The sequence below is a fragment of the Manis javanica genome, chromosome 8 (assembly GCF_040802235.1).
Source record: "Manis javanica isolate MJ-LG chromosome 8, MJ_LKY, whole genome shotgun sequence".
In the NCBI taxonomy this organism is placed as follows: Eukaryota; Metazoa; Chordata; class Mammalia; order Pholidota; family Manidae; genus Manis; species Manis javanica.
In genome coordinates, this window is record NC_133163.1 from 40704118 (window position 1) to 40727416 (window position 23299).

At 40.7% G+C, this 23299-nt stretch overlaps 1 protein-coding gene across 11 annotated transcripts in view; it reads right to left on the minus strand.

Annotated features, from left to right (window-relative positions):
* Positions 1 to 776: 776 nt before the first annotated feature.
* Positions 777 to 23299, minus strand: part of DAAM1 (dishevelled associated activator of morphogenesis 1) — a 289381-nt gene continuing 266858 nt past the window's right edge. For all 11 annotated transcript variants that reach the window (XM_073242320.1, XM_037006931.2, XM_037006956.2 and 8 more), the window contains 8 exons: positions 18307 to 18413; positions 16426 to 16514; positions 15395 to 15563; positions 11960 to 12067; positions 10493 to 10553; positions 7442 to 7573; positions 4182 to 4352; positions 777 to 3464 (listed from right to left, as the gene is read on the minus strand). In XM_073242320.1, the coding sequence (XP_073098421.1) occupies positions 3255 to 3464; positions 4182 to 4352; positions 7442 to 7573; positions 10493 to 10553; positions 11960 to 12067; positions 15395 to 15563; positions 16426 to 16514; positions 18307 to 18413 (1047 nt within the window). In that variant the 3' untranslated portion in view covers positions 777 to 3254. The remainder of the gene's footprint in view (positions 3465 to 4181; positions 4353 to 7441; positions 7574 to 10492; positions 10554 to 11959; positions 12068 to 15394; positions 15564 to 16425; positions 16515 to 18306; positions 18414 to 23299) is intronic.

Below are 23299 nucleotides of genomic sequence, written 5' to 3' on the forward strand. Positions count from 1 at the left end.
AATTGAAGACATAAATGTAACGATCTGAGTTAACGTGTTCTTCTTTATTTCTAGCAATACACCAAACAACTGAGGGTCTAGGTGGTTTTGCACATAGCTCTGCACACAAATGTACAAATAGACAATAGGAAATTCAGTCTGTGGGATGGAATATGAGATTTGCCTAACACGCAGAAGGCTCACTCCCATCTGAATGCCAGCATAGGATAAGGCAGCCTTTGGATGCTATGGTGTCCAATGGCTAGATGAAAGGATGGTCAGCAATTCTAACAGCATCGTGAGTTCACTCCAAAGACTGGAAGTGTTTGGTTCACCTACCGACCAGGAGGACATTTGTTTTTAGCTTGGCTTCAAATTGGGTTGAGGATGGCCAGGCAGCCAAAGTATATAATACACATTCTTGTTCTATCCAAGTGACACTTCCCATATTGACCTATACCACACTTTTGAAAAAGGAAATGCTTCAAAATGAAAAAGGTCTTTCTTTATTCTAGAGACTAGAGATACTTTTCTATACTCCTAGTTCACCAGTAGTCCCACCATGAAGCTATATAACATATAAAGTTATACAAAGAGGTTATAGAATTATAAAAGGAGGTAGCATGGTAGTCTGTGGACATGCAGAAAACTATGCTGTTCTAGGTCCAGTATGTACAATTTTAAAAATATTCATATACTTCTGATTTAATAAATTACTTGCAACATTTAAATTTCACAGTAAAAAGTACAAAGTTTGATAATGCTGTTTTAAAACTCATAGAAAGCATATCCATACAGCCAATGAATTCATCTCTTTATTGCATATTGCTATTAAAAAATGTACAGTCTCATAACACATACAACATTTTTCTTGGTACTGTAACAACAGTCTTGCACCTAAACACGAAGTGGTTCCAACTACAAAGCTAATAAGATACAAGACATATAAGTAAATTTACAAATTACAATGCTTTTCCTTTTTGGCATTAATTTAAAAAAGAAAACAACAAACAAAAAACTTTAAAATACACACTCAAGAGAGAAAATGGCTACTTACACCAGCACCAATCTAAAAAGTAGATTTTTTTTTTAAACAATGGCACATGGAATTACCTGCACACAGCTTCTGGGGAAAGAAACGGAAAATGGGAATGGTAAAGAAGGCCTACCAGAATGGCCGTATCAAAATGAGGATGATTCAAAAGGGCAAGAGGGAAATGCTACACAAACCTGCACCTTTATGTGACTCTCCATCCACTTGTCCATTCCTTAAACTGTAAAACAAAGCCACTTTCAAAATACAGTTCCAAAACTGAGCCAGACCAAATTTCTCTTGCTATAAATAGAAAAGAATATAGAGGCACTTTAGTTAAGGAATAGAGAAATCCAGCATCACATCCCACTCCTCACCTCCAAGCCTGTGGAACATAGTCTCCATCCGCACCTTTATTGTGGTGTCTTCATAGACCCTGGTAACGAGGAGGTGGGGGCAGCACAACCTCTGCTGTGCATTTATGACTATTTTATTTGCTAGAGTCATTTACTTCCATATAATGTATAGAAAGTCACTAAGTTTGCAGTGAGGGAAAAACATGTAAAACCATAGCTCTTGACAACTCTTAGAGCATTATTTCACAGCTTTCACAAAGCGCAGAGACCTCGGCATCTGCACTGAACATTGTAGTTTGTACAAATGATTTTTAAATAGCATGATTCCTGTACAGCAAATACATTGGTATTCTATTCACCCCTTAAAATCCCCTTTAGAAAGTAAGCGCCTTAGGGACAGGGACTCTGTCTTGTTTATCATTGTAGCCCCACTATGCCTGGCACATAGTAGGTGTTTAATAAATATTTATTAATTCACTGAAAAACTCAATTTAGTGAGTAAGTGATGTTACAGTGCAACAGGACAAATGAGTCTCTCCACAGGAAACCCGAGCACAACAGGATCAATGAAAAGGAAAGAGAACCTTAGCGCCCCCCACCCCACTACAAATAAATAAAGCAAAGCAAAAAAAAAAAAAGTAACAGTCCTCTTCGTATATAATTTAAGCATATTAAGAGTTGGTAGGTTAATCGTAAGCATCTATATTTTATTTTCAAATGTTCATTGTTTTTATTCATTTTTCCCTGAGAGCTTTATCTTTTGGACTGAAATTTTACAGGTAGCTTTACTGACACACAATTTAAAATGATAACATATAAACAGCAAACCACTTCAAACATAGAGATAAATAGCTCTTGGCATCTCTGTTGGTGTTGTTGACATTTTGTGCATTCACTAAGGGTTCTATAGTCTAGACCCATATTCACAGAAGATGCAGCTTGTCTTCCAAAACAGAAAGTACAAAAAAAAAAAAAAGGTACCACATAAAATTTTTTTTTTAAAGTAATCTTTATCCTTTCAGACAATTACTCCTTTCAGGTCTTGGGTGGCAAATTTTATTTTTAAAATTTATGTATCTACATTGTTAGGACAACAAGCATTCTGTGATGTTCTCTAACAAGAGCATGGACTGAATTTAGAGAAATAGTATTATTCCCAAAAGCAATGTAAAGAAATCATCAAGAGTGTTTGGCAGAGAACTCAATGAAATTAGGATAAGAAAACCTGATGTCCAAGTTTTAAATATATAAAAAAATTCTGATTGACATTCTACCTAATTCAGATTGTGTGCAAGATGTTCTCAATAAACATTTATGGACTGCATCCCCACAGCAATGACAGAAATTCTAAGCTGGTCTTATCAGTTACTGATGCAATGCTTCAGCATCACCTTGTCAACTATCAAAAACCATTTTAACTCTACACTTTTCCAACACCAATTTCACCAGTGAAAATAATTTCAAAGTATACCAAGCTGGGAAACCATGAAATATTTCTCTCTCTTTTTTTTTTTTGCTATTGTTATTCTTTTTACTCTAGGGACTGCTGTCTCTGTCATCTCTTTCAGGAGATAGTATTGTGCTTTCTAAACAGCTGTGGTGTTCGGGGAAGAAAATGAGCCACACTCAATATGAATGCATACACAAAGGGTTTCTGAGCACATACATTAATGAGCTTTTTAAACCATACGTATAGGTCCCCAGACAACACTCAGACTTCTATATACATTTTTTAATATATATACACATACATTTACATACACACATTCACTCACAGATGAAAGAAGAAATTGCCACTGTTTGGACTGCAAGGCAGTGTAATGAAAAGTTCTAGTCACTTCAAAGGGGCCGCTAATGAGCTTTCTAAAAAAAGTATTCAGGGAAAATTAGAAATTAAGTTTTGTGACTGGTCTCTCGCGGCTACTGTCCGTCACCTGGTTTGTAATGCGCTTGCGATTCCGTTTCAGTTTCGAAAGGTCTTTGTCAAACACTTCTCCTGAACGTAAAGCCGAAACCAGGTCATCAAACTCTCCACTTTCTTCACTATTCTCTTTCGCTTTCCTCATTTTACGTTCCCTTTCACGTTGTTCTTTGAGCTGCAAACAGAAAGCAATCTCTTAGAGGAGTGTCAAAATCATTTTTTCCCCCCCGGTGGAGATGAATTCTGTGAAACATGAGCCATGCTTCAGTCACCCCCAGACATGTTTTCCCCGAGCGCTGCTAACCCCCTTGGGTGTCACGGGAGAGGTTAACGGGAACATGAGGGCTCACTGTCGAAGCAAAGCACGCTTAAGAAAAATGACCACTACTTTGTGATTAGACTCTCACCAGCTAGAATCCAGGTAGACCTCATGATGTTCTAAGAGCAACTGGGACAATTTGTATTTCCATCATGGAGTGAGAAAGTTATCACTATTAAATAGACTACAAATGTTGGTTTCTTTGGTGATATACAGAGACTGAAGCAAATGCTCACCAGGCCATGCCCCATACATCAAAGGCTTAGCCTCTACCCACTGTGGATCTTTGGAACCTGCTACACAAGGTTACTATCATTAAAAGCCAAACAATCCACATATAAAACATTTAGGTAATTTAGACGTTTATCTGAAGGGGAAAAAATTCTGTTGTCAAGAGATAACCATTGTGAACCTGAGATCCATACTGCCCGATCGCCTAGGAGGAGCCGCACACCAATGTAAACTCCCGGCGGCCTCCTAGCGGGCACCCGGACGCCCTCTGGGCTGCCGGCTTCGCTGCAGGCTGGCACCAGGGGCTGCGGAAACGGAACCTCCGGCAGGGGGCGCCTGTACCTGGGCTTCCAGGCGAACCCGGCGCTCTTCCTCCTCCTTCTTCTTTCTCAGGTTTTCATTCTCTTGTTTGGCTTCGGACAAGGCCTGAAGAAACTGATCGAAAATGCCAAAGAACTCGTCTGGCTGTATTTTACCAGCTTCTTCCCCAAAGTGTTTCACTGCTTTAGTAAACTGGAAAAGAAAAGGTTTTAAAAAGTTCAGTGTTCCAGGAGCAGTCAACGATCCAACATGAATCTCTCTAGAAGGACTAAGGCTCAGGTAGGTCACAGGTACCCCACTGGATTTTAGGGAGCCGGTACTGATCTTTGCTAGCTGAACATGTCTGTCGGTCATTTCTAACGTGAAAAATTTAATACTCCTTGGCTTCTGCGACCATTTATTCCTGTCCATCTCACTTCAGCTTAACACCTATGATTACTTCCTCTGACTTTTTATTAACTAAACAGTAGTAAAAACAAGAAAGCAAAATACCACAAAGTAGAGCACGCAAGACATAAAACCAATAGCAAGCTCAGCAGGGTAGGGAAACTTGTACTTTTAATTTCCTTTGAAGTAGTTTAATATCATTTATGGGGGCCATATGGTTAACATCAAAAGCACATGGGATCCAGTGCTTCTTAGCTGCTTTTCCTAATCATAAATAATGCTGGTATTGTTATATTTCCTGGGCTTCAATTAGAAAATAATAACTGATTGTGGAATCATTAATACAACCCAAAATTTATGACTGAGAATACAATTTTACTCCAAGTCCTTTGTTTCAGAATCCCTTTCAATGCAAATCTTTTTAAACAGCTAAAATGCAAGTATTAAGAACAATTTTTAAAAATTAAAATTATATGTATATGGTAACAAGACAGTACTTCAGTCTTTAGTTTTAACTGTCTCTAATTTTAGTTCTCCTGGTAGTTATCTTTTTAACTTGAGACTGCATGCTTGCAGGAATCTTAGCATTATGACTGTCCAAATAATGTTCAATGCCAGTCAAACGGTTTGTCAGAGTTTTTCTTCCTTCTCTAAGTATCTAATGCTATTACTCGTAAGCTACTAAGGATGGTGTTTCTAGTTTCAGTGTCAAATGAGTTCTCATTCCCTATGCCTAATCTACCACTTACAATTCTCAAGATCTTCTAATTTTCTTCATCTTTAGTCTATGAGGTATTTATGCAGTCCTCCCCAACCCAAGAGTTCCTAGTGGCTTTTATTTTTCTTGTATTACCTGACTTTATTATATTGTTAAGTTTTTTAAATATTTCAGTAATACTATGTACCTAAAAGAAATGTTTTTATTTATTCACTTTTTTTGGTCTCTCCCCACCCCCCCTGCTTTACTGACATAACCAAATTACAACATTGCATACATTCAAGGTGTACAGCATAATGACTTGACTTACCTATATTGTGAAATGATTACATTTAATGTCCATCATCTCATATAGATACAAAAAAGAGGAAAGAAATGTTTTTTTCCTAGGCCTACTCTCTTAACAACTTTCAAATATACCACATTGCAGTGTTAGCTACAGTCATCATGTTGTATATATTACCTCTCTAGTACTTATTTATCCTATACCTGGAAATTTAAACCTTTTGACTACCTTTATCCAATTCTCCCTCAATATTTATTCTTAAACAATTTTTGATTATGTTATGTGTATGTGTGTATATATATACCTATATATATGTATGTATGTATATGACATTTTAAATTACTATTTCATATCTTTAAATTTATAAAAAAATGTTATTTTGCCTTTTCCTCTTCACTGAGTTGTTCTCCATGTTTTACTTATTTGGAAATCTTTAGGGAAAGACAAAACATTCTTCACACGCCACAAACAGCACTCTAGCTTGCTCCGTGGTTTTATAAGCTAATTTCTAAAAGTTCTGGTATGAACAAAACAGCAACAGATAGCATATAATTGAGTTTCTAAAACATTCAAGTTCATGCACTTCAAGCCATCCTGAATGATCTTTTTATCTAGGAATTCTAGTGATGATGAAGTCATGTATATTTTAGTCTTAGAAATCTGAAGGAAACTAGTCCCAGACTAAAGTTCCCACACTAAAATAAATTTTTTTTTGTGAGTGTATTTTTAAATTAAAAAATTAACTGTCCAGTTGATTTTTCTAAAAATGTTTGTAGTACCTACTATGTTGCCAGGTTTGGGGTGGGGAGGAACAGCATTTCTTCCCTCACAGAGTATGTACTTCAAGGGGTGAGGCATACACGAACAAGGACGGGGTCTATCACAGTGGAGGTTGCTGACATCAGTTGACTGATTTCAATCACTGGATATCAGAAGTTGGACTTCTAACAGCAGTCATTTGAACATATTTTGTCTTTTCATGTACTTAATAACGTTGGAGGTGGCGTTTAATGTTGAGATTAGCTAATATATCTTAACACATCTACCCCTGACTTTAACCAGTATGTGTGCACACTTTTATAAACAACCACCTGGATCTACAACTGAAAAGCTGACCACAGAGAAATGATATCCATTACTTAAGTATCAAAGCAAAGATTCAAGTTAAAGCAAGAGTTTTGTGGCAACTGTGAGATGGGCAGTACGGAAGAATTCGACAGGGCGGGGTAGAGGCTTAATATCACTTATTAACAATGAGAAGGGGACTGAGAGAAAACAAGAGAATGTGCGCATGTATATGAATGTGTATGTATTTTGCAAGAGGAAATGAAAAGGGTGGGGGATTTAAAGGTCTTGGTTATTAACCAACAAAAACTTTCCCTTTACAGGAAAACAAAATTTTGAAATAGCAATTATCATAAAGAGAAATGTCTTTTTAAACAATATGCCTCTTGCAATGAGGCTGCAAATTAAAATGCAGTTCATTTAGTAAGTTCTGCTGGAGATTTCAAGAGGGAGCATCCTGTCATCCTAAGATTCTACCTCAGGAGATGACATTACTCATAGGCACTGAAGCACTTGGCTACTGTCACACAGATTCACTTTTCATCCTGCCTTGGGTTTTCGTAATCTATTCTTTGCTGGTTTCTAGAGATAAGTACTTTGATTCACTATCAACCAAGAGAAAACTGTTAAGTTTTTACTGGTTTTACCATTCAGATACTTTAAGGTCTTGGTAACCTGAAGGCCACATAGATCAGTTAGACAAAATAGACAAAATGGGTGTGTTTCTATTGATCACAGTCCTAGAAATAAAAATATACTTAGAGTATTAACATCTGAAAGTACCAGCCCTGTCAAGCAGCACTCAGTGTACAAGGGGAGATTTACCAGGTCTTTAGCTTCTGCTAGAAGATCTTCAACATCAGAGAAACTGAAGCTGGCCACTGTGATGAACTGGCTGACAACGGACACAAACTTATCCCCGAGCTGTGGGGGCTGAGACTTCTGATACTCCAGCTCCTTAAACGCAGGAAATGGATGATGTCAGTGTAGGCTTCAAATACAGACACACCTTGTCTCATTTTCCTTATGCCTCAAATTTAATAAATCAGAATGGCAAATAAAACAACACCTGTTCTAGAATATTTGGTGATTAAGATTTACATTAGCTCTTGTCCTTCCACCCACCATGTCAGGGCCTTGTCCATGTGCTCACACATATTTGCAAACAGCAGTTTAACCAATTATCTGAATACTTAATCAATGTGATGCCTTATGCTAGCTTTAGAACTTAAGCAGATTAGTATTTGGATAAAATTAGTAGAAGTCTAACAAGTAATGGAGAGCAAACTGGATTCAAAGGGTATACAACTGAAAGCAAGATAATTTGTGGGTATTCCATGCTCAGAATTCTGGTTCCTTGATTGTTTCTTCTCTCCCTCTCTGCTAAATGTATTTACTCCCTAACCCATGATATCTGGGTCAGTTGAATTTTACCTGTAGCGTTTGGCACCATAATCATCTACCATTTTTCTTCTTGTCCATACCATTTGATTTTTATGAAAAGGCAGTTAGGAGTACTAGTGTCTTGTTAATTATTGATATTTTTCGTTACCTTGGTGATGAACACACAGATTATTCAAATCTACTTTCAATAATTAATTGCAACCACTGCTGGATGTACTTTCTTATTCAATCCCACACACTTCTGTGAGTGGGCATGAGGGCTCCCACTGTACAGACACAAAAACTGAGGTTTAGAGGGATTAAATTATTTGCTCAAAGTCAAGTAGTTGATAGAGGCAGAATTTGAACTCAGGTCTGATTGATGCCAGAGTCTTAGTAACAACTACACTGTATATTAACTGACTGAAATTGGATCTATTTTATTTCGCGTCTACTTTGGCAGAAGTACCAACAATCAGAAGTACAGAGGTCACAGGCTATGGGTTCTAATTTAGCTCCACCACTAATCTGGTTCTTAGGCATAATAGGTAGGCTGGGCCTTGGTTTCTTCACTTGTAAAGGGAGGACAATATCCACATCACCATGAGGACCAATGAAATCATGCAAGTGGAAAGTCTTACAAATCATGGAGCTTGTTCTGATTGGAAGAAATTGCCACAATTCTAGTACCTTGGCCTGGAAGGTGAGCATGTGTGTGTGTGTGAGGTATAGAGACATGAAAGCAATTTAAAAGTGTTTCATTAATGCATAATTTCATAAGAATTCCATTCAAACAATATAAACAATTTGGGCAAAGCACTATTAGAATACATGGATATTTAGATGGGCCAATATCTGCCTCCCAGTAGTTCCTTCAAATGCTGTATCTTGACATTTAAGCTGCTGGTGGTGGGGAGTGGGGGCCTCTTTCCATAGGAACCCCTTTCCTATGAAGAGTGTGTTACAATGTACATGACCCAGGGGCTGGAAAGATTTCAGCAAAACTACCCTTAGTAAACACAAAATCTCCTTGGCCTCCTTCTCTCATGCCTTGTTCTTAACTAGCTCAGATGCAAGTGTCAGAGCATCCATTATCAGGCTTTCGAGCTGCCATAACTGCCATGCTAGTTCCCAGAAAGCCCTCCACTGGGAGGAAATGGCAACCAAGTGAAGGCTATCAAACAAGCCTGGTCTCAAATTGCCCTTCTCCAGTTTGGCCTCTGAAATCTGAGGAGGACTATCCTATGCCTTCACTCAGTCTCTTGGCCCAGTGGGGCAGGGAGGAAAAAGAGTTCACTCAATTAGTTCATCTCCTTTTCTTATGATTGATTCAGCAGCCACCTCTCCAAAACCATCCCCCCCCAAAACAAAAAACCTTACATGCTCCTTAATTAAAAACAAAACAGTAGACACTGTGACTCTAATTTTTATTAAAGCTATGTCTTTAAGGAAAACTACTTCTTATGGCATGGTTTTACTATTTAAATAAAAAAGAAGAAGATCATTGTGGCATTACTAATGATTTGAAAGATACTTTGGAGAGGGGGACTTTTCCAAGCTGCCTGTGAATCAGTCTCCTTCACCAAGCGCCAGACCATAGGAACCCTTTTCCTATGAGTGGGGTCTCACCTGAACCCACCTCCTCACTGGGGACTGTGTTTGGCCCATACCCATGAGGCACTGTGCATCACAGTCAAGTTTAAGTCCACTGAATCCTCTGCCTCTAGTATAGTCTGACCTGCTTTCCTTCCACGGAGGTCCAGGCCTAGATGGTCTCAAATACTTGGGACAACCTCCCTCCTGTGTAACCAACTTTTCCCACCCTCCTCCTAAGCCACAGATCAAAGTTTCTCTCTTCCAGAAAAGAAGCTTCTTCTAACATATGCCAGTCATTCCACAAACATCAGATTAACCTAAATCCACCCTCTTCCTCAAGGCACCTCTGCAATCACTATGCTTATCTGGATGTGGCCAGGCTGAGCAAAAGTACGTGTTCACTGGATGGGTTGTTCTTGGTCATTCCAACACCTGGGGGGCAAGGATTCCGAATCATCTTGGCCCCTTGCCTTTAGAACGGACTGTACACCCAAATGTTTGCTCAATGAATATTCCCCAAAGGACTGACTCAGATGCAACAGAGGAGTTCCACTGCTCTACTGAGAATGAATACCATTTATTAATAGAACATGGACACTGAGGGGACCCCTGAGGATCACCTAGCCCAATCCACATTAACAAGTACTGCCTCACAGCAAGTTAGTGGAACTCTGGGTCCAGTTTCTCAGCTTGGCTCCAGGGGCACCCCAATGACACCCTGCAGCCTGCAACAGAGCTGCCAGGCTACACACAGTCTGCTTTTGCTTCTTTGCTGTTGCTGGGTTTTTTTGTTTTTTGTTTTGATCAATAAATGTTTTTCCTGGCCTATCACAGGCCAAAGCACCCAGCAAGCTGAAGACAGTGAGGAGACACGATGAGAACGACGTGAGTACTCACCATTTCTACTGCCTTTAGACCACTTCTCAAGGTGCTGATTTCTTTGTCCAGCTCAGTCATGCTGTTGTAAATAACAACATGTTAGCATCCAACATGTGACTTAGACATATTAAATATATCATGGGTTTAAATAGTTCATGCTTAGAAGTTTATGCTAGTTTATTTTAAGTGTTTAAAAGTCTCTTCAATATTCAGATCTTACAGAAAGACAACCTTTTAAACTCATGGCATTTAGGAATGGAATTATATTTTTTGTTTTCTACAGCTAGCAGGTATATTACATAGGTTAAAAATAGCAGAATAGAAATACCTCCCATCTGTACAACTGTATTTCATGTTTTGAATCACAAAAATCTCACTAAAGCACATTACTGTATGTGGAAATAAATCTCTTGCCATATGTGGCTCCCTTTGAACAAGTAAAAGAAACTGGCTTATCCATGATCATGTTCACATTGTGCTCTTCATAATCAGTGTGTTGCTTTTCATGAAAGCTCTGCTGAAACGAATATTACAAGGTGATGGCTCTAATTTCAATCAACAAGGATTTTTCTTAAAGTTGTACTAACTAGTTTTCATTTTCATTACCTTTTTTTTTTTTAATGGAGAAAGCCTCCTGGGCTTTTCCCATAAACCTTTCTATTTGATGGCTTTTAGACACAGAGATTACAACTTAATGCTTGCAGATAACTCAAATGTAGACAAATTCATTTTTTAAACTTCATTTACTTTACCAATATATCATTTACTTTAACATTTTAATTTCATGTCTTACATGGTACATTTCTACCAATTTTACAAAAAAGGGGAAAAAATTAGCCTGCTCCTCATACTTTTCAAATTCACTACAGAAAGATGCAGTTTAAATTAAGTTTTACAAAAGCAGGGATCAAAGGAGGAGGGAAGAACAGCAAGGAAAATTGCCTGCTTCTCAGTCTCTGAAAAGTGCTGTGAAGTTTGGGCGAACACTTGGCAACTTTCCATTTTATTTTTAGTTTCTTCATTTGCATAAGGACTGCTTTCTATTAAAAGGTCGCCTGGTTTTCTGGGAATGTGTGCACATGTGAAAATTACTAGTAACACCCTGACATTTAGGTCTGTTGGCTAAACCATGTATCCTCATTTAACCGAGGGTCCTTCTACCTGTATACTTTAATAGAATTACCTTTGAAAAGGACTAGTGAAACCACATTCCTTTCCTATACTCTTAATAACTCAGCAAATTAGGTTTTGCACAAGTTACATATTGCTTTCAGGAGTATTCCACAGGAGCTAGAACAAATATATATTCAAATCATGTAACACGTTAGAGTGGTTTAGAGATGGACTGAAAACTTTTATTTCATGCGCTATTCAGGGAAGAGCAAACAGAAGGACCCCTTCCTTCATGTGTGGCTAGCAATATCTCAATGGCTAAAGCACTGTCCAAGCGCTTTAAAAACTAAAGGATTCATTGTAAGTACTTACTTTACTTTTGCTGCTTGAGGAATGTCCCGCAGTTCCTCATTTAGATTGAGAACCTTGGGGTATTTACTTTCCACAATAGTTATGAGATAGTGCAGTAGCGTGATGTTCCTGGGATTAGAGAAAGAAAGAGTATTTATTCAACACGGTTGCTGTCTGCATGATTTGTGTATTTAAGTGGCTGTACCCGCAAGAATGCAATATTCCTGCATTCATTTCAAAGTTTGAAGGTTCCTATAAGGCAGGGATTCTCAGGGGAATGTTGTAAGGGGAGAGCCTATGTGAGATTTACATAAATACATGTCAAAAGGAAGCATACATCTTCTAAAAGCGAAGGACAGGGGATAAGAATTACTTCTGGCTCACAATGAAGATCCATCAAAATCTGGGTAATGCAATGGAAATAAACCTGACCCACAGACAACAGGGCTGTGCCTTCTCAGTGTGCCACCCAAAGATGAGGTGTGTTCTGTGGCTCACGACCAGCAGTGGGGGTGGGGAACAGTGTTTGATCCACTAACGAGGACTGCTATTTTTCAAGTCTAAAACTACAGAGCAGAAACTCAGTGATGAGAATTATTGGTAATTCTCATTTAAGGTTTCTTTGAACTGTATAACTTTTCCCCTCGGACTCCTTTGTTTTGCTGCTGCAGTACAGGATGATTAGAAAGTGAGAAAGCCCCCTAATTCTGGGCTGGACCTGGGCAGTGGGCCAGGACTGTGCCATCATGGATGTGATATCCTTGCAGCTGGGAATCCACTTCCCAGTTTTGGCAACACTTCAGCTCCTGACTGTATAACCCAGCTCCTCTTCCATGGTGACAGGGCTGGACCCTGGCTGACCTGGGTTGAAAAGGCAGGCATCTGATAACATAATCCCCAATTCCAGTGCACCTTACAGTCACCTGGACCCAAATGCCTGGGTCAACCAGAGATTCACCTAAAGGAATGAGGAGGGGCCAGGTGTGGGTATTTTTTTTGTTGTAAATTCCACAGTGATTCAAACAGCCAGGATCAAGAACTACTTGTCTACTCAAAGTTATGAGAATCAGAACACAAATGCATTTCTTTACAAAACTTCCATAACTTTCAGGCAGTTTGCTAAGTCACAACAGTCCCATGCCCCCTCCAAATGAAAGGAAGCAGAATTGTCAGGCATTTTCTTTTCCATAACAGCAAAAACCCCTTCTGGTTACCCCTGCAGGTTTACAAAGGTCCACACAATCCTACTCCTCCGAGTCAATTGGCCCATATGTAAAAAAAATTTCCATTTTCCTTGCTCACAATAATTCAAAAACAATTGCTCAGCAAAGTAAACAGTGGCTAATAATTCTGACTACTTATTTTGCTGTTCACAGAATCTAAATGTCTTCCTATGTGTGTGCTAGGTGAGGGGCAGTGTGAGAGATTAAAATCCCAGCTACCCTCACAAGAAAGGGTAATGCCATTTTTATTCATTATTTCAGAAAAATGCTTTGTTAGATAAATTTTATTTAATAATCATATATTAAATGGTTAGGGGATAAAGACTGAAAACTAGACTAGAGCTTCTACATTTGTTTGCTAGTCAAATAATGCCTCATTTGACTGAATATAAATTCTGGAAGAATGAAAAACAGCAGCTAAACAGCCACACATTTGATTATTCTCTGGTCATTACCAGAAACAGGTCTTCAATGCAGTGAATGCACCCTTCATGATGACTGTCCCAACCTTCTGCAGTTTCATTAGATTCAAATGAATATTCAGTGAGTGACTGCTTATAAGGAAGGCACTCTGCTAGGCACTACGGGTTTATAAGATACTGCTGCTACTTTTGGGGATCAAATACTCACAGGCAGAAACAAGAGGGAAAAGAACAGAAATGTTTTTTACTTACTTATACAAAAAAAAAAAAAAAGCCTTGTGCATTAAATTCTGCCATACCTTCAATATGCAGATAATCATGTAGTAAGTGCCAGATTATTGGTGAATTTGCAGCGGGGGAGGGTTTGGAGGATGGAGGGCAAAGGGTATCGAGAGCGTGTGTGTGTGTGTGTGTGTGTGTGTGTGTGTGTGTGTGTGTATGTGTGTTAGAAAGTGAGGCTAAGAGGGCAACAGAGAATGGGACTAGTCAGCGGTACAGAGGGTTTCTTCCTCCCCAATCTGTAAGCCAGTTGAAGAGAACAGCCTTCCTTAAAAAGGTGGCTGTTGTCTATATGCATATTAAGATGCTGCAGTTCACCTCTTACAGCCTCCAAAGAGACCCATTTGTTGGCTGAGTAGGGCTGTGGATGGGACCAATAGAACAGGTGTCAAATACCTCCAGGCAATATCTTGCTTCTCATGACTTTAGGCAAGCTAAATGAGTCATGTGACCCTGCCTCCATTTCTTTATGTGACAGTAGGTGACACAGCACTTGGCCTACATACTTCACAGGCTGTTCTGCCAACCAGATGTGAAAGTGCTCTGAAAAGGATCAAGTGCTTACAGCAAAAAAAAAAAAAAAAAGGAGGTGGTGGTAAGAACTGCCCTTAATTAATCCATCTCTACAAGACACAAAAATAACGGTTAGCCTTATAACATAACCCATTGCTTATTTCTTATAGGATGGATTCAAGGTTGCCATAACACAATGATTTGCTAACCCTATAGAAACAATAGAGAAAAAGGGCTCACTAGTCAGGAATAATTAGGATAACAGCCCATATGTCTACAAAGAAGTTGGGTAAAGAGAAGTTCACCTTCGAAACAATTACGCAAGTTCCTTTGAAGTCAGTGAGAACCTTAGAGAAACACAGTTCTCGGGGAACTGCAGTTAATATGCCTAATGACACTACCTGTTAATGACACCAGAGCATTTTCACAACTCTTTGTCTTTTAACAAGAACCTGTACACCTAAAACACATTTTCTAGGCAGCATGTTAATGAGATATCCTAAACACCCAGCAATCCTCACCTTCTACCATCGGCTGTCAGCGTTTTTCTTTTCCCTGAACCTGGTGCCCTGGGGCAGGGTGCCTGGGGCATGCAGAGGCACTGCTTACCAGGGAGCTGGTCCTGCTGTTTCTTTAGCTGGGCACCAGTTGTACACATGTGTTCAATTTGATGAAAACTCATCAAGCTTACATTTATGAGTAGTGAGCTTATCTTTGGTGTATTATACTATAATAAAAAGTTTACCCAAGAAAACCCCAAAAACAAAAATCTCAGACTAGATGATATCCTTACAGACTGAAAATGGATGACAGGTAGTTGGCCAGACAGGAGTTTGGGGATCCTGGTGGCTGTGAGAGAGGTAGGATAAGGGTCCATGTCAGAGAAGGAAGGGGCGTGAGAAAGAGAACCGCATACCAGAGACTGCAGGTCGTGGAGGCCCAGGATGCCCTGACGGTGCACACTGATGCCCTGACCTAAGCTCCTGGGCCCTCCAAGTGTTGGCAGGCCCCACACTTACTTGTCAATGCTGGACTTGGTATCAGCAATCTTGTTCAGGCTAGATATCTTGAATCCGTAAGCATTGCCTCTTTGGCCTTTATTCATGTAATTTCCAAATGCCAAGACCACTTCTAGCAATTGCTTCAGGGCATTGCTCCTCAATACCTCTTCTGAGCCAAAACGGATTGCTTCAAAACAAAGCGGGCAAAAGCAAAACTATTACAACTGAGACTTCTCAGTGATATCCATTTCAAATCCACACACACAGAGTGAAAATGGAAGATGGGCCATTAGACCACCAGGGAACACCTGCAAAACACCTACACTAGTAGCACAGAGCAAGGGGACAGGGACAGCCTGCTAAAGTTGTTCAAGAGACCCACAGAGAGCTGCATGATCCTTTCCTTTCTTGGTCGTTTTCTCAGCTGACTCATCAAGCATAAGCAGTTAGAAATACATAGAAGAAGAGCAACCGCATTGTCCGCATTCCTTTGCAAATACAGTCTTGCTTAGGGTGAATCAGATCTACAGGATTACTGATCAATTCCATTGATAGAAAAACTGGCCAAGTGTGTTCCATGTTACAACTTGCAGGTATCACCAGGGACTGGGGCTCAAGGTAGGTCCCAAGTCAGCCTGTATTCTGTGGCTGTGCTCTTCAGTTGGCCACATTCCAAACATTTAAATATTTAACAGCCTCAAAATCAAAACATACAAGTCTCAAATCTTCCCTTATGAAAATCTAGTTAAGGTTCCATTGAAAGAAAACTAATTACAGTCTCAATGCCAGTAGCAGTCAAGCTCCTCATGAACACCCAGGATGTCGAAAGCCCAGTTTTGCAGAGGAGCCCAGGAGGTGTGCTGTGAGCGCCATAACCCAGGCTAGGCCAGCAAGCCAAGTGACGACCTGAAGTAATTATCTGTCAGAATTCCAAAAGATTTCAAGCAAAAAAATCACAAAAGGGATCCTATTTACTATGTGCACTTGGATTGTACTTGTGAACAGGCACTTAAGATGAACATCTTTCCAATCTGGGGGCTTGACTTTACCTTCCACTTTAGGTTTCACTTCTGCCACACGCTCTGCAAACTTCTTTTTGAAGTACAGCGCTTGCAGTCTTTGCTGATAATGATTAATTCTGTAAGAGCAAGCATGCACCAATGAACATTTACTGAATACATACATCTATGTTCACTCATGGATACAAAGGTGGAGGTACCTTAGAGCACCTCCCTCAAACACACACGCGTGTACACACACAGAGTTCCTCTCCTGGCCAGGAGCACAGGGCATGAGGCCAGCTTTGCCTGGGGAGACCATTTCCCTCTGACCTATTCTGGGCAATTACAGCAGAATCCTTGCCTCCGGGCAGGTTAGGCAACCACTGAAAAATGGTGAGAGTTGGCTACTATTGACTGAAGTCCCCTTTTCCTTCCTCAGAGTCCCAGCAGCTCTTGGGAACAGAGAAGAGATAAAAAGGAAGGAAAATGTTGGCTCCCCATTTTGCTGCAAATAAAGGGCTGTTTCCCACCTTTCTCCCATGCTTAACTTTCCACAAAGGTTGCCTTTGGCAAAACTGTAGAATTAACCTTGTTGCCAGCATTTTCTCCTCACATCATCTCCCCAGTCAGGGCCCCAGACCTTCCCCTTTCTTTACAGTTAGTTACCCGTCTGCTCCTCCTAGGGCTGGCAAGCTGTCCCTTCCAAGACAGCAACTAGCCACTTGAGATAACAGGGACACAAGCTGGCCTCTAATCACCAAGACAAGCTGCATTGTGTTGCTGAGGGGGTGGGGGGTGGGGTGGGCATCCTCACCCAGGCCTTCTGAAATCATGGCATAACCTGCCCTCCAGTGGAAGTTTGCGTCCAGTAGGACTAGGGGTCAGCTCCTCCAAAACTATGCCACATAGTTAGAAGACCTGGGTTTGCAGCCCGGGTTCTTCTCTTCATAGGTGACCTTGAACAGGTACCTTAACTTCTCCCTACCTAACAGCCTCCCTGGCAGGGCTGATAGGAGAATTAAGTGGGATGATTAGTGCAAAGATCGAGACAAGCACTAAGTGGCAGCTATTATGGGTGGCCATCTATTTGCCTACATGTAAGGTTTCTGGGCACACCTGTCAAGTTTTAAAACCATCCCTTGCCCTACAATAGTAAACAAAAAAGCAGATTGAGATGGGACAACCACAAAATTAAGTCTGGATATGGTAGAAATATAGAATGAGAGGCATATTTACCCTGGCTACCTGTGTAGGCTTTGGCACCCGGGGAGAGCTCTGCCCTGGGCCTGACTGAGAGTTTCAGGACCACTGGTCCTTGTCTAAAGCAGAATCCACTCCCTAGGCCTGGGATGGCAAACAGACTCAGCTCACACACCAAACTCAATTATGAAGCAGTGGCTGCCCCCAAGGCTTTCTGCAGAAGGGAGGAGAAAGCTCGCCAAGGCTCAGTGGGCAGAGTGCCATGACTGATTAGTGATGTCTGCACATGTCGTGGTTTGACATCCAGACCCTGGCTGGTCAGTTATGTGGGCTGTCGCATAACATCACCAAGTTTGTCCAACTTTTTTTTTTCTGTTTTACAACTTTAGATGCTGAGGTACAAGGAGGAGTGAGATACAATCCTAAGAAGTCAAAGTGGTGAGGACAGTGACACTGACTGGAACCACGAAGAGTTTATGAATTCATTAGGTCAAAGTGCCCAGAATGCGAGAGAATTGTGAAGAAACCCTGAGCCCGGCTTACCCATGGGCAAGAACTTACATAAACAAAACAAGTTCCACACAAGTCAGGCTTGAGAAAATTTTGGAACTTGAAAAGACTTCAAGTTCAGCCAGGTTAACTGGCCCAAAGAACTCAACATAAATACAAAGTTTAAGTTCCTTAGGAAGATAAGGAGCTTCTTTACTTTTCAAGTATTTTCAAACTCACCGGCTCATCTCAAAAAGGAATCTATCAGCCTTGGCCATCCGATCCAGTTCATGTTTATGTTCCTCCAGTAGGTCAATGTCACTTTTTTCAGGAACAAATTTCAAGAGCTAAAAAATACATGCAAATATTAAAAGTGAGGTTTATAATTTAAATTCTTGCAATTTTTCACCCTTTCAGTTAATTTTCCCATGATGAAATTTTAACTTTTTCTTACTTTATAAGCTCTGTTAACAAGTGATTGTTAAGATACAACAGAAAAGATCAACTCTTCCCCTTTAGGTGGCCAAAAGGTACATACTTCCAGTTATAAGATTAGTACTAGCGGTGGTGACTGAACACTGCTGTATGACACATATGAAGGCTGTTAAGATAGTAAATCCTAAGAGTTTTCACCATGAAGAAAACATTTTTTTCTTTGTTTGCTTTTTCTTTTTCTTCTATCTATATGAGATGATGGGGACTAACTAAACTTACTGTGGGAATCATTTCACAATATATGTAAGTCAAACCATTATACTGTATACCTTAAACTTATACAGTTATGTATATCAATTATATTTCAATATAACTGGAAAAAAATCTTTCCATTTTTACTTGAAAGTAGTTAAATTGATGTAAGATTTGTTCCTGGCATCTTTCTGTTCTACATTGCCTCTCAAATCAAAATTGCTTTAAGGAAGTTCTGTACCAGGACCCACTGTGCATGGACCATCGAGGGACCCTGGAAATTCAACCCTCTCATTAGAAGATGATACAATTCAGGTCCAGAGAGATTAAGACACCTACCAAGGATTACAAAGAAAGTTCATGTAACTGTCAGAAATAGAAGCTAGGTTGAGTCCCAGCTATATGCTTTTTTTTCTATTAGTCATGCTGGAATGAGTATCTCTGTGTATTTCCCATTCAGTTTACTTATTCCTCTGGTTTATCTAACTCTATCTCATTTTTTTGCTCCATGTAGAGGTGAATAAGAGGAACACAGTGGGGTTTTAAGTGGGAATACTTCCATATTTTATTTTGGAGGAAGAAAGGATCATGGAATGTGGAAAACATAGCAATAGTATTTAAAGTTGAAGAAGCAGTTTTTTATGTGTCTGATTTCCTTTAAAGGTACAAATATGTATATATGTATGGGCAGGCCTGTGTATGTGTGCAGTTTTCTAGATCTAATGCCCTTGGACTTTTTTTTTTGTAAATTTACACTGACCCTCTAGACATCAAGGTCTCCCCATAACTTGGTGCTGATATGGGATGATTCATTTAGATTTTCAAATGTTTGTTGGATTTAACTAAGGGACCTCAGGAAAGGCAGTCGGTCTGGGTGCCACCAGAAGCAAATGAGAACTGGAGCTACAGGGAAGGAGGGGAACGGTATGAGGTTGGAAAATATTCTAGGCAGAGTGCGTTTGGTGTGAACAGTACAGGTGGAGGAGCAGCTGTAACCGCAGTGCGGGAGGGTGACAGTGGTCCAGGTCAGGGAGTGGGAACGACCTTATAAGAAGTTCAGTCTATTTTTGAGGTCACTAGGATGTAACTTAAAATCTTACATAGGTGAATGAATTTGATTTTTAAAAGATCACTGTGCCTACAGAAAGGAGAAAGAATTAGAAGAGATCAAAAGTCTTAGGGGGTTGTGATTAGACAGTTGAAGCAGTGATCCAGATGGGGGATGGCAGTGGCCTGGGTTGGGAAGTGGACAGATTCTACAGCTATTTTTAGGGGGTTTGGATAGAACTGTCCTGACTTGTTGAAGGATGGATTATGGTAGATGAGGGTCAAAAGGGTGAGGTCCAGGGTTCTGGCTTCTGCAACAAGGTACACAGAGTGTAACAGGGAACTCAGGAAAAGAGGTTGGAGGAAGATAGGTGTGGAGAAGGAAAGTTTATTGTTTGAAATGCTGGCAAGAGAACTAAGGGATGATTTTCAGTAGGTGGGCAAATGGCTCTGAAATCCTAGAGAGATGTGTTTGCAAGATAATGCACTGGTGGTAGTTGTAACATGCATGGATATGAGTGAGGTAACCAGGATCCATCAAGAGAACCCAGGAACCAGGGCTGCAAAGAAGACATCATTTTAAGGGAAGAGAAAAAGAAGAACAGGAACCTTCAGAGAAGACAGTGAGGAGCAGGGGGGCTAGAGGGAATTGCAGGGCCAAAGGGAGAAGGTGTTTCATCATGAAGCAAGTGTCCATTGGCATCACACACTACCAGGAAATCAAGGAAAATGACTGCCAGTGTCCCCTGGCTTTGACAACAAGGAAGGTGTGTGTCTTTAATGAGAACAGCTTTAGGGAGGTAAAGAAGATAGAGTGCAGTGAGTTGAAGAAAACAGAACAGAGGTGAGTGTGGACAAGCTTCCAAGAATTGTGGTTGTGTCAAAAAAGAGAGTGGACAATAACCCGACAGGTATGTGCAGTGTGAAGAAGTGTGTGTGAAAGGCTGGAACAAGTTTGTGTCAAGGGACAGAGGTAGAAGATGTAGAGGAGGGGGTGGCATGCTCTGATCCAGCTGGGCCCTTGTACAGAAAGAAGGGACAGACTAGAGCAGAAGCCAGGACACCCCTCTTTCCTAATGGGATGGAAAGAGGCAAAGATGGAGAAGTGGATGCCATGGGGTTCAAAGGTCTGATGGCCTGATAGCTCTAGCACTTACGTGCCTCTGGTTCAAATGGTTGCACTGGGAAGGACAAGTTTCTTATTCTGCCTTAGTGCAGGGAGGGAAGGCAGCAGAGCAACAGGAAGGAAGGAGGAAGAGAGAGAAAAAGGCTTATGTGTGGACTGTCATCTACTGGACAAGGAAATTCAGTTCTAGTCTCACGGATAGCCCCCCACCCCACTACCAGTCACACTGAGCCCACAGCCCCCTGTTAGGATAACACAATGACTAGCTCTCTTTTGGAACTTACAAGAACACAGCATGAGGCACATACTAAAGGCTCAGTCAATCCTTCTCAAAGCAGAGTTGAGTCACAGACTGTGTATGGATAGTTTTAAGAAAGGAATGAAGAGTTAGACAAACACCTGGGAATAAGAAAAAGGTACGCAATCTAAGAAAGAGAAATGTATTGATCTCATCTGAGTTCTGAAGTCAGCAGCTAAAAGCAGCAGAAGAGGAAGGAATGAATGTGGCTCAAATGCAAATCATAACTCTGAAAAGAGATGCTGGCTTCAAAGTTTATCTAGGAAAAGTGCTGTATGAAGGAAAAGGAAACAACAGAAGAATGGTAGAGTGAGGAAGAAGAGAAAGAGCGTGGGGGTTGAGCAGAGAACGAAACATAGAATTGTTAGGAGAAACCAGGTCAAAATATCCTCCTTGGCCAGATTCGGCTTCAGTAGACTGATTTTCTTACTTGTATTTATTTCAAGTACATTCTATTTGCACTGCAAGCCCTTTTGGCAAGATTTTGAAATCCTTTCCCTCAAGGAGGAATTTTGCTGGATGCAATTTCGCAGTAAACAGATCTTGTGGAATTTTAAACATAGGACCTTGTCAATGGGGCTGAAGGCCCAAGATGAAAGCAGCTTTCTGCAAAGTTCTTCACTCTGGGTGAGCAGCGTCTGATGCAGACAAGAGCATGTGGTCAGCTGGGGGCTGGGGAGGAGAAGAGGGCAGCTGGGGCAGAGACTCTATCCTGACTAGTATACAGAGAGGGAGAGGGAGAGCGTGTGGAGGAGCTGTAAAATGCTCTAAAAAATGAATTTTAGGTTTAGGAATTTATTTTGAACTATTCATACACAGAGCATCCTGAGAGACTTGGAAACAGAGCCATTAACTGTTCATAATGAATCAAACCTTAAAAGGGTAGCATGAGAAGTTTTTCCACTGCTAAGTGTGAGGGTTTCACCTAGGACAACTGTAGCTGCAGAGGCTTCAGGGAGGGACGGGTCCATTTGGGTGTGGTGACACCACATGCCTCACTCCTTCCTGCTTTGTGTCTGGGGCCTTTTAGGACATCGTGAGAACCATGGAAAATGTACATGGGGATGAGCAGGCGCTCCACCTGGACCAGCCTGGCTAGCCGGGAGCACTGTCAGCAGTGCAAACTATCCTTTTCCTCTGCTCTTGGAAGCTGAGCATGCCTATAGATGAAACCCTGAGTTCAGCCTGGAACCATGATCGCTTGTGTCCACAGATGACCTTCAGTGGCCCTGGCTCTAACAAATGAGGGCCTCTTGACCAAAATCACTCAAAATATGATTCCATCCCAAGGACAATGAGACAAGTGGACAGACAGCCTTAGAGTAGTCTGAGAGTATCTCCACAGAGCACAGAAAGACGTAGGCCCAAAGAAGGAGGCAGGTGATAATCTCTGGAATGTCTCTTAGGTCACCAACACTGTCTGTGGGGAACAGTTGAACAGAGCTGCTGAGTAACACGTAACACAGAAGCAGTGGCCACGGGGAACGTGTTATAGAAATACCACGTGAAGAGAGACAGGGTCACTACATCCAACTTCCTGCCTGGCCATAAGAATAACACAAATTTTCTCCAAATGGCATGAACGAGGGTGGGTACTGACTATGTGTAAATCCATCCTGGACTTGTGAGCCATGACCTTTGAATTTACTGCCATTTATGACACAAGACTAGCTTATGACTTAAGAGACAAGACTCAGTCCCAAGAAACGTACACCCCACCTTATACCATGTGATAATTTTGATCCAGGTGACAGTGCTCAGAGTTTAACAGTGGTCTTGTGGTTGTGGGAATGGTGAGCAAAGACCAAGATACAAATTGTATTAAGGATTTAGTAATGAGTCAGTTTACATGGTCCAGTCTGTGATCTCACAATGCTAGTGGGATTCTTGATATTCCTGTCAAACCCGGGTTTTCTTAAAGCTACCACATTTATATAATGTACAAAGGCATATACCTTAATTACAGCATGAAAGACAGGGCCTGGCATGCCGTTCCCTGGCATTTGACAAACTTTTGACTTTCCTTTTCATGAATCATTTTGAGGTACAATGAGAGAATAAAGTCATAGTCTCCT